The following is a 12,513-nucleotide window of genomic DNA, read 5'->3' on the forward strand; positions in this document are numbered from 1 at the left end:
GTTCCCTCATTAGTCCAGAACAGGCTTTGATATCTCCCAGCTAATTCTTCACAGGATGGGGATCAAACCTGGACTCTTCTGGGTATAAATGACCCAGGTTAACCCTATGCAGTGACTCCACCAGCAAATGCTATGGGACAGCTTACAAATGTGTTTAATACATCATTAATGCTAACAAATGTGTTTAGCCACAAAAAAAATTACCAGGTGCCTCCTTGAGTTTAACAGACAAATGCTCGAAAAAAACAGGTTATTCAGGATCTTTTAAAATAAATGTATTGTCTGTTTAATTTTTTTCTAGTGCACAGTGGTTGTTTCATATATACAGTTGAAAGAAGTAGACCATTCATCTTCTTATTTTCAAACCAGTGTTGAAAAATACTTCAAAATGTGGGGATGCTTGACACAATCTATGTTCAACAAGTTACACTTGTAACGCCCTTCACATCGGAAAGACATCCCAGGACGCTGGACTGTCACGGGTTTTTGGACCCGAGCTGGGAATTGGGAGTTAAAAACTAAAATAATGCAAGCAGATATGTTCAGTGTTTTATTTTTATTTACTGTTATTAGAAATGGCTAATGCAATTCAAAATTACATTTGTAAAGTGCCCTTCACATCGGGAGGATGTTCCAAGGCGCTGAACAGTCAGTGATTAGGATCCAAGCGGGAGGTTTGGGAGCAAGGAGGGTATAGGGCAGAGAGGGTAGAAGGGTGGCTGAAGGCACGGTCGAAGCAGAAGGTCTTGAGGCGTGCCTTGAAGGAGGCAAGGGAGGAATGTGGCGAAGGGAATGTGGGATGGAGTTTCAGATGGTGGGGGCAGAGAGGCTGAGAGTCTGAACGCCGATGGTGAGGTGGGCCGGGTGGGTGACATGGAGCAGGCCAGAGCTTGCTGAGCAGAGGAACTGGACAGGTTGATAAGGGGTTAGCAGGTCGGAGAGGTAGGAGGGGGTAAGGCCATGGAGGGCCTTGAAGATGAGAACGAGAATTTTGAACTCGATCCTCTGAGGGCTGGGGAGCCAGTGGAGCCGGGTGAGGGTGGGTGTGATGGGGTCACGGAGCCTGGTGTGTGAGAGAAAGTTCTGGATAATCTGCAGCTTGTGGAGGTAAGAGTTGGGAAGGCCAACAAGCAGGGCATTGGCACGTCAAACCTGGTTGTAATGAAGGCATGTATGAGGCTTTCAGCAGCCTGAGGGGTGAGGCAGTGGCGGAGTCGAGCAATGTGGTGGAGGTGGGAGAAGGAAGAGAGAGTTATGGCACGGATGTGGGGGAGAAAGGACATTTGAGGGTTGAACAAGACGCCCAGGTTCCTGACTGCCTTGGTGAGGTGGAGTGTGCATCCTTGGATGCTGATGCTGCCAGCGCCTGAGGTGTGGAGGCGCTGGCACAAGCCAATCAGGAGAGCCTCGTTCTTGCTGACATTCGACTGTAGAAAGTTGGCTCTCATCCAGGACTTGGGTAAAGAATGTTGCAAGCCTTTCTTGATGTATTTCTTTAAGCTGCCTGCTTGTGCGGTACAGAACTAATCATCCCCAGTGCTCACCAGATGCCAAAATATATTTGTGTGCTGTCTAATTGACTTAGTGTTTAAATCTGATAGTTCATTACTTTGGGGCATAATAAAATCAATTGAATATGTGACAAAATTGTATTAATTGCAAAGGATCGTCTGCTTGTTTTTTTTATTTATCTGTGACAGTTGGGTGAATGGGTATCAACAAAATAAATATTGCTGAGAATAAAATTTAACCCCAAAACAACAGAATGACATTACATTCGTACTTACTATATACATCACATTAATTCTCATCTATAGATTACAATAGCAATTAACAATACATTACATAGGACTTGGTACATATATTACTCGACATCAAATTTACATTATAATGCCTTTCACGCCTTTACGTTTGTACTCAACACGTGCTTACATTAGTATTTATCCATATCGAGCTGAATTTCATGATTTCCGTGTTTCTGCTGAGCTATACAGTGAAGCAGTAGTTAGGAACCATAAGCTCACCATGGTTATTACCATGGATCAGGGAGGTTCACAGTCCTGATTTCTATTCAGTGATCTCTGCTGGCAAGTACACATATGTGCACATCAGAGGCCTGAAATTCTATTTTCAGATTTTTTTTGTCTTAAGATTTAAGATCGCACAGAATTGTGAGACAGGCCCGTTTGACACAGCAAACTAATGAGTTGCTGCTCCAAAAGCTGGAGCTCTATCCACTCCACTGTCAAGGCTAACCCAGTGATTAATTTTATAAGACTCAGCAAAATGAAAATACTTAGTGTAAGACATTAGTTGGACAGCATCATCGAAAAGTACAACAAAAGTACAACACACCACATAGTGGTATGATATAGCTTCATCCCTGTGATTCACTTCATTGTGAGTTGGCAGTTCAGCCGTCAAGGAGAGGAGCCAAGGCAGTTTCAACAGAGACCATTTGGAAGAGGAATTGACAAGGGCTGATCTTGTGTAACTCTGCAGCCTGTTAAAGACCTAGGTTGTCTTGGGAGTTGCTGACTGGTTAGGATAGGAGGAAAGCATTCAAAAACAGGGAAGCCTGCAAGAGACATGCTGCAAAAGGTTTGCTAATTGATTCATTTGCTTTCATATTATAACTTTTACAATTTAGATTGCCAGCAGCAGCAAAATGAGTTCACTGTGATTCATTGTGATCAAGTTCACAGCAGTGGTAAATGCTGTACTGAACATTTACTAATCAGACAAAATGGCTTCCAACCCATACAGCTCCGTTGAAGCCATCCTACTTGACATATTTCTGGCCTGCTGTGTTTTTTTTTTGCAATTGACTTTACTCATTGGTAATAAAGGAAAGTTTACCTTTGTTTAAATGCAAGCAACTTCACTTTAATATCCATGCACATTCCTCGTGACTGAATAAATTATAGACATTGCTGCTTCCTTCAAAGGCAAACAAAAGCCCTTTTGAGCAGATTCCAATAGATCAATATCAAGCTCCACAGTAAAATGGAATTTTAACCGGCATTTGTCTCCATGGCAGGGAATAACTTTAGTCTAATTTACACAGATATAGTCTGTACTCACAACGAGCTGAAATTAAACTGGAATTTTGATTGAATCCAAATCAGAAAATATCATTGATGCCCGAACTTTCTCAGTTTTCAATTCCAGTTGTATGAATTAGCAAGATGAAGTGGTATCAGTTTAAGAATCCCACAGTATCTGCCCCAGATATTATCAGCATCTGTACCAAAAACACCAGTGACATAATTAAGTAACTCGCGTAACATCTTGTAGTTGGTTCCCTGCTCAGATTCAGTTCCCTATGGATCACTTCATATAAGTAGAGCGGAAACACGTGAGAGACTGAATGCAAATGTGGATTAATCATTTTGGAAAAACGTTGCAAAGTTGTCAGCCCATAAGTTGAAAAGAGTAACTGATTCTTTCACTGGGACTGTATAGGACATGGTATAGGTCTCTGTAAATATAGATCCAGTACTGATGAAGGGATTTAAGGGAATAAGAGATGAGATTGATACAGAATTAATGACTCAGTCTAAAAAGCCAAATCAAAGTTTATGTTGCAGAATGAATTCAAGATTATTTTTAAGCTAGTACTAGTTGCGTGGAAATAAGCTTTCAGATGGTTGTGAGTTTAATTTCAGATAATCTATCTTGTTCATCCCATTTGCTTTTGTTTTGTTTTTCCATCTGCAATTATACTTTTGGTTAAGGGAGTTTCTCCCGGTGTCTTTGCCAACAATCACCCACCCCCAAAATATTATCAATCACTCTGTGGCTGTTTGTGGAACAAATTGGCACAAAATACACAGTTATACAACTTTATAGTATATCCTGGGAAGCAATTGGAGACATTTTGATGCTGCGATAATGCATTATTTCAAATGTAAGGATTATTACTTTAAATATCGGTGTGTCTATGTTAATAATCCTTAATAATAATCCTTGCATTTGATATAGCGCTTTTCACGTCGGGAGGACGTCCCAAAGCGCTTCACAGAACACACTGTAAAGTGAATTGACAGTATGTTTGTGGGCGAACGCAGCAGCCAATTGCGCACAGCAATGTCCCACAAACAGTCGTAGATTGAAAATGACCAATTTATTATTGTTTTGTTTTTTTGGAGGGATTATTATTAGGCGTGTGGAGTAAGGAAACTTGCCCAAGGTTTCGCCCTGCCTGGAATTGAACTCAGGTCTCTCACTTGCAAAGCGAGTGCTCTAATCACTGAGCTACAGGACTCCACTTTTTGCACATGTTTCTATTCCTCCTTCCCTTTGAGAATTTATCATTTAAGATATATTTCCATCTTTGTTTACTTTCCCAAAACGGAATGGGATGAGGCACTCCTTCTGTGCTGTAAACGTTCAGTGATTCTAATGCCCTGAAAGAGTTGGTCAGAATTCCCATTAAACCAGTTGAAGGTCACAGCTCTTTGTTCTTTTAACAGTTCTCCTGCTGCATCAGTTTGCATTCATTTGCATGATATTAGAAATTTACATGAAAGTACAAAGTCAGTCATCCACATATGGAGCCAAACTGACTCCAACCAATTATTGAACAAATCACATTTATTTCCTGGGCATATCAGTACTGTTATGTGCAAATCTGGATGTTAAATCACCATACTATATATACTAGGACTTAGATGTATCCTGTGGTTTGGCGTTATATTCATGTAAGCCACCTTAGGCCCTTTTTGCACATGTTAAATATGTCAAGTGTAATTACTTTGGACCAACATAAACCTAATTGAGGGTTTAGTATAGGTTAAAGTTACATGGTGATAAATTCCCAAGGTATTTCTGTTCATGACAGTCACTAACTCATTATTATAATTCTGCTCTGAAGGTGTTAGAGATCATAATTGATAAGAGATCATAATTGGACAGAGATGTGTCCTAAAATGGTTGTGCTAATGAAGATTGCTAATGCTTATGAAAATAAATGGTTCCACAGAGTCAGTGAGAGGGAGGCTGCGCTGGAAGCAGCCCTCAGAATGCTGCAGCAGTTCTATCTGGATTTGGACAAATTCCGGGCCTGGCTTACAGAAGCAGAGACCACTGCCAATGTCTTGCAGGACGCCACCTACAAAGAAGGACTATTGGATGATGCCCAGCTGGTTCGAGAGCTGACCAAACAGTGGCAGGTACATGCAGTGAAGTGTGTTTCTAATATAGTTAATAACATTTTGCTTGTGCAGTATAATAAGCATTATCATATTAGGTCTGATTAGTAAAAAAAAGCTTTTTGCAATATCAAAAGATTAATTCATGAAAAACAGTGTTGCTTTGTGATTAAAGTGTGTTTTTAAATGTTACTAAGTGTATGGCAAAAAAATGTTTTGCTCACTTCAATCCACAAATGTCTGTGGGACACTGCTGTGCGTAAGTGCGTAATTGGCTGTCAGATTTCCCCCACAAACTATACAGTCAATTCATTTTGCAGCGTATTCTGTGAAGCACTTTGAGTCTTCTTGAAGCTGCATAAGGCGCTAAATCCAATGCAAGGATTATTATTTGGGGAACTGTCTGAGATGAACTTTGTCTCTAGTATTTTACAGATATTTATTTTCAAATGAATTCAGTTATTTTCCGCAGAATGATTATTTCACAAAAGAGGGTAAATGAAATCTAGCTACGTTATATTATTTTCATGTTATTCAATAGGATCAGGGGTAGGCAATGTAATGTAGTGAATGCTCTATGGTGCATGGCTCCTTAGTTGTGAAATGCAGCGTCATTTAGGAGAATTCACCAATCTTTGCATGAATGTGGCTACTGGCCAAAGATTAGATTCACTTGTTATGCATTGATAGGCAGATTGTATGGGATGCAGTCATTGATTGTCTGGCCAATGTGAACTGATTCTTGGAGCTGCCCTGTTTTGTAAGAACATGTGTTAACAGTATTACACTTTAAGAAACTATTGAGAGTGCACTGAATTCTGCTATGGCGAGAGGTGGTATTCCTTTTGCAATGTGATAATCCCAGAACAGAAACATTACTGGATTTTATATCAGGCAAACAAAGAGGGAAATACCTTCTATTTTCTCAGAAGTGGTTGTGGAGGCTATTTGAAAAAAAATTGTATTCACTGAGCATTAGTGTGATTGGCCTCCTTTCTCCTTGACTTCTGTTAGGTGTTGATGCTCATATTTTAGACGTTCATAATTGAAGCCTGAACTGTGGCCACTTTGGGTTGAAATTGAAAGGATGCAATCAGACCAATCAGTAAATTGAGATCTAATTTGGAGTTTCTTAGCAGGATTTCTTAATAAGGAATCCGAGTTGTGCAAGTGGGGACTCCTTTCAGTAACTGGAAGCACATCATTCTGACCCTCAGTTACTCCAGTGCGATGTGATCTGCTTCCGCAGTTTGTCAGAATGAGTATTGAGAATCTGATTATTAATAACATAATCGTATTAAGAATTATGCCAAATTAAACCATATATGAGTAATTTGAGATATGAATGGGGTAAGGGTGTCTCCTTGGAGCTGAACTGGCTCCAAGGTGACATGCCTGGCAATGGAATGTCAGAATCGAGCCAGCCATCTCAGTAGTCCGGTTCCTGAGCCAGGCAGGTCTGCAGTATTCCAGCACTGCTGATGACAACACAGCCAACCTGGCTCATCAGCAGGACTTGGAAGGCAGACCAGTCACTGGGGGCAGGGAGTGAGTCATCCCACTCAGCTCCTGTTAATGGGTAGGGTGGTCCTAGCTGGACAAGCACCAGGAAAGCTTGCTATCAAGCAACATCAATGGCAAGCTATGTGGTTTAACTGGTTAGACTCCAGCAGTACCCCAACTCACACTCTGGGATCCCCAAGCTTTGGCTCTTACCAACTTGCACCTAATACTTTCTGGAATTAGGTAAGGAAGATGTGTCCCTCCAGGGAGAGAATGCGCATTCCAACAATCTATCTCTGGGATTTCATTGTGTAGGTAGGATGCATGGAAATTTCAGCTTGTTTGGGTTACTCTTAAGCATCATGATGGATTTCCGCATGTGTCAGGCTGACCAAAAAAAAGGTGAGACTATTGGATTAAGTACAAAATAATATCGTAAATAAATCAGAGGTGCCAAGGGAGAACTAGCAACAGATGCACCGCATGCTGATGGGTTTCCGTATGTGTCAGACACCCGGCTGACCAAAAAAACAAACATATAGTAAGTGTAGTATGCTAGAAGAACTAGGCAACTTTGGATCTAAGATTCCCAAAGTTTTCCACTGTGTTTATAGACTAATCTATACAGAATAAATTGCTATCAACATCTCCATTATTAATCTATACAGAATAAATTGCTATCAACATCTCCATTATTGTATCATGTAAGTATCAGGATGGTAGAAGGCAGATTCGATGGACCTTGGCCTTTATTCGTCTAGCAATTCCCATATTCCTAATTCTCCCAAATCATTTTCCAGGAAATGAAGGTACAAATCATCAAAAACTAGTTAGTTGCCATCAAATATTTCTGCTCTGCCTCAATCAAAAGTGTGCTATCCATAACTTGAAATCATAAAACTTATACTATTTTTGTCTCTAACAGAACAAGACATCTTCTTCCGCAATGGTCAAGTAGTTCACTGAAAAATCCTTTACTCACACATTACTTGAAAATAGAGAGAGCATAATGAAATATCCAGCATCTTTTATGTTCTAGAAAGAGCAATTGGATGTAGAGTTTTATAGCAGTTTTATGTACAGTACTTCAATACCATTTCTATTACATTTTCAATTTTGAATGAGAATCTTTAAATAGGCAAGATTATTTTATCGGATATGATTTTATAAACTATCAGATGAGGCGAACAAAAAGATGTTTGAATCAATCTGCTAAAAATCTGCTAAGTGTGCTCCAGAATTTTACACTGTGCAGCAGACCCAAACCAAATGAAACCAGGCATGAAATACTATCTGAGAGAGAAGTTTACAAGCTCTTCATAGAAACATCATAATAAAAGAAATGCTTTTCATGTTCATTTTGCTGCAACGATGGCTGCATTCAAACGTAAATAATTTGTAAAATCACTTCTTTATCAATATTTGAATTATTAATACCCAGACATACACTGTGTGGTAATATCAATTACACCAGGAGCATAGTGCTTCCTCACAACATTGTTGTCTGAACACTGGTGTCTTTGTACAGTCTTCTTCATCTGTCTATGTTGAGATCTCCATGTTATCATCAAAGTAGCCTTGATGGAAAATTGAGCTCACCCTTTAACTGATCTCTGGGATAAAATTCCACTTGGGTCTAGATTTACGCTTTTAGCGTAACATTTTAGATTGGCCAGAATTTGCCAAATTCTTAAACACAGCCTTTAATTTTGAAGCCAGTTTTCTGTTAAGTTCTTTCTTGCTACAGAAAATGGGCTTCAAAGTTAAAACTCAATGTTGTGTTAACTGAATAAATCTAGACCCAGGTGGATCCACTCATTTTTTATTTAAATATGTGACATCATAATGATTTCAACCACAGAATGGGTAAAATTCAGCCAAAGACACTTTCAAGATGACTTATCGTCATGATGGGCAGATGACCTTTGGTCTTTACTGGCAATCATTAGCACTGCTCTGAATTTGAGGAGATGTACTTGATTTATTAATCAATTGGGGCATTGCTGTGCAGAAAAGAGCTGCTGCGTTCGGATATAAATTCAGTCACTACACTTTGCAGAAAAATCTGTGAACCACTTTGAGATTTCCTTTGACTTGAAAAGTGCCATACCAAATGCAAGGATTATTATAATAATATAATAATCCACATGTGTGCTGCGGATGACACTCAAATCTACTTCTCCTCCAGCTGCGACTCCCAGTCCACTGATGTCCTGTCAGCTTGCCTGAGGGACATCAAGGCCTGGATGACCGCATATTTCATGCAGTTGAATGTCGGCAAGGCAGAAGCCATACTCTTTCACTCGTGCCAATGTCTTCTTTCCTGCGGGTCCAAACTCCTCAAACTCGCCGGACTCTCCCTCAGACTCACTGAACCCGTGTGCATCTTAGGCATGAGGTTCAATCCCCATCTTTCTTTTCTACCCCACATCCGTTCCCTGACCATCACTGCTTTTTTCCACCTCCAACACATTGCCTGCCTCCGTCCTTACCTCACACCCACAGCAGCTGAAACCCTTGTCCACGCCTTTGGCACTTCCTGGCTAGACTTTTCAAATCCCCTCCCCCGCTGGCCTCCCCAGTTCCAACAAACACAAAATTCAATTAATTCAGAGCTCCACTGCCCAGACACTAACCTGCATAAAACTCCGGACTCCCATCACACCAGTCATTGTCAGGCTGCGCTGGCTCCCAATTACTGATCGACTTCAAGATCCTCTCACTCGATTTCAAATTCCTCATGCCCTGGCACCTTCCTACCATCCGATTTGCTTACCCCCACTCAACCACTCGCTTCCTCTGATCAGCCGGTTCTGGCCTCCTGTTTGTCTCTCGCCCCCTCCGCTCCACTATCGGCGGCCATGCCTTCAGCCATTACGCCACGAAGTTCTGCAACTCTCTCTCTCAATCCTTCCGCCTTGCCCCCCCCTCTCCCCACTTTCAAATCTCGCCTAGACACCTTCCTTTTTGATCGTGCTTACTGTCACCCTCGCTCTCCCTCTGGCTCAGAGTCAGGCTCCGCCACTTTCAAGTGCACTATCAAGAATATACTGTAAAATGAATTGACTGTATATTTTGTGGGCGAAATGCAGCAGCCAATTACTCACCGTAGTATCACACAAACAGTCGCTGATTAAGTGAACAATTTTTTTAAAAGAATTATTACTCTTAGAAAATCAATCCACCAATCAACTATCAACCGGGTTCCTACTTACTGTGAGGTAAACAAAGGCATGTGGAATAAGGAAACTTGCCCAACGTTTCGCCCTGCTGAGAATCAAGCTCAGGTCTCTCACTTACGAGGAGAGTGCTCTAACCACTAAGCTACAGGACTCCATGAATGTTAGAGCGAGTGCTCTAACCACTAAGCTACAGGACAGATTATTATTATAATCATATACAATCATTATTATAATAATTATTATGTTTATTATATTTATATATATTATAATAATTATATATTATATAATTATATTATTATAATCAGTCGCTTTGTTTGAAGAAGCAACGTCATAATTGGTAAATCACCATATGTGTATTCAAATTTTACTTAGATTAATGAAACATTTTTGCAGATGCTTTAGTGACTATTCTTGGGGGAGGGGGAAGGAAAGATAAGCAGGGTCTCTTTAGTACTGAGTTCGCTCCAAGACATGCTTAAAAGTGGAATATCAGAATCAAGTCAATCCTCTATGGCTATCTAGGTTGTCCAGTTACTAAGTCGGACAGGTTTGCTGGACTCCAAACTACTGTTGATGATAGACCAGCCAGGCTGGCTCATCAGCAAGACTCAGAGGAGGATACCAGTCAGTGAAGGTAAGGATTTGTCTCACTCTGCTCCTGTTAACCCTGCAAGCTAAAGTCCTAATGGGTTGTGTGGTTCAAGCTTGACAATCTACAGTACACTTGCCAGTCACTCTTGCCAAAGGCAAGCTATGTGATTTTAGCTGACCTACCTCAAACAGTATCCTAATGTACATTCTCAGGTCCCATCCCCTTGACCCCTTGACTGTTATCAACATGTAAGTAATACTGTATGTTTGAACCAGGGCAGCAGCTGTTGTAAAGAACTAAAATGTTCCTATGATTGAACCCCATTCATTCAAATGTGCTTCGTTATAATTGCTTACAGCACAACTGAGGTATGTCCCCTGGCATTCACTTCCACCAAAAATTAAATTTCTTGCATTTGAAAAAGGCCAAAACATGAGCAGAAAGCTGACCAGATCACTTCCTGTCTGCAAATGAGGCGGCTTTCTGCGTGCATGCAGAGTGAATACAAAAGTGCTGATGAGCAATGGTGCCCTATTATAACTTTAGTTGGGAATTTATTTGTGATATATCTACTGCGTTACATCGGGGACTATACTGACCACAGTCCACTTGATCATCTACCATTAAAGAATTCCACAATGAGTCCAAGAACAAATTCCTTTTAAAAGCTGCACCATGTAAAGTATAAATGGTGGCCTTAAAAGATGTCTTACCCAGATGATCAAAGAGGAAAGAGGAAGGGCTTTGAAAATTACAGAGAAAGAAAACAGTGTTGTGTCCAGACCATAAATCCAGACTGTCGCTGTCACTCTTACAATGGTTTGGAACCAAGGAAGCTCTTTAATCTTAGCTTGACTGAATCTGTGTTGGGATAATTAGGATTGTGGTGACAGCTACAGATTCATGATAACCAGCTGAGTATGTAAAACAATATGTATTTTGACACGTGTAACTAGTGGGCTTCCTACAGAGTGCCTTTGGGCCTGAAAGTAAGACTTCAGAGATGGAACAAAATTAAATCTATTCAGGGTGACCTTACAGCGATTTCAAACTGAACATCAGTAAGGTACAGTAAAATATTCTTCAATTTCCAATCTCCTGTTTTAATTGTTTTAGTTAATGAGCATTATTCTCAAAATATGACACACTGAGTAAAACAAGGTGTCGGCAATGCATTGAAATATTTACACTCCCGAAGCCACAGCTTAACTTCGTGGAACTTATACCTGGGCTTGGGCACCAATAGTCCTGTAGCTGATGTTGTGCCAACTATGATTTAATTCAGAACATTTAAAATAACATTTAATTTGGGGTTTCCCAGCATTTTCAGGGTGCTTCTCCTTGGGCAATATCTTTCTAATGATCACAGCTGCCTCTCTGGTGTATAGATGGAGATACAAACTGGTCAATAATAATTTTGATTGCTGAATAACAACTTTGTGGAAATAAGATCAATGTGAATAATTGATTCAGCACCAATTGGGTTTAAGAGTCTGTGCAGAATTGTAAAATAAAAATCCCCCCATCCACTATTCTTCTCTTTTGAAGGTTTTGACCAATGTTGAATATTGTTTGAAATTATATGGGTGCTTTCCAGTACATCTTCCAAATGGGCAATGTAGCAGGGTGGACATACCAAGGGGAGCCTTAGGAGGATCCCATTGACTCTGCACCCTGAGTGAGTGTTCAGGAATGATGTAGTAGCCCTCCATGCGTGAACCCAGATAATAAGTTGCGAAGGTTTTGTTACATTGTGGGTTGTTAGAACTGAGCCTCTTCCTGTCCCTCAACAACATTCACTGTTTTCTTCCTGGTTCTTTAAAAGAAGCTTGCTTTATGCATGATCATGCTTTAGGTCCAGCATTCCTTCCAAGCTTCTGACTGTTTCATGAACTTCCGACAGAGAAAGAAGCTTCTGTCTTTGAAGCCAGCTGTACAGAGGCTGTGAACTCTTATCGAACAAAGCTGTTTTAGTGCAAATGCTACAGTGTCCCAGATTGTGCCATGCTGTCTGTTTATGCGTTGCTGCTAAATGGTGACTATAAATGAGAAATTTTCCATGCAGCATGAGGTCAACTGAGAA

The 12,513-nt window shown here is 40.5% G+C and overlaps 1 protein-coding gene across 1 annotated transcript in view; it reads left to right on the top strand.

The window, feature by feature from the left end:
* The window catches only part of LOC103186406 (dystrophin-like), a 775,626-nt gene that overhangs the window by 633,820 nt on the left and 129,293 nt on the right, over window positions 1–12,513 (top strand). The window contains 1 exon segment of the mRNA XM_042334068.1: window positions 4,985–5,174. Within this exon segment, the coding sequence (XP_042190002.1) occupies window positions 4,985–5,174 (190 nt within the window).

This window comes from Callorhinchus milii, unplaced genomic scaffold (assembly GCF_018977255.1).
Source record: "Callorhinchus milii isolate IMCB2004 unplaced genomic scaffold, IMCB_Cmil_1.0 Scaffold4, whole genome shotgun sequence".
Taxonomy (NCBI): Eukaryota; Metazoa; Chordata; class Chondrichthyes; order Chimaeriformes; family Callorhinchidae; genus Callorhinchus; species Callorhinchus milii.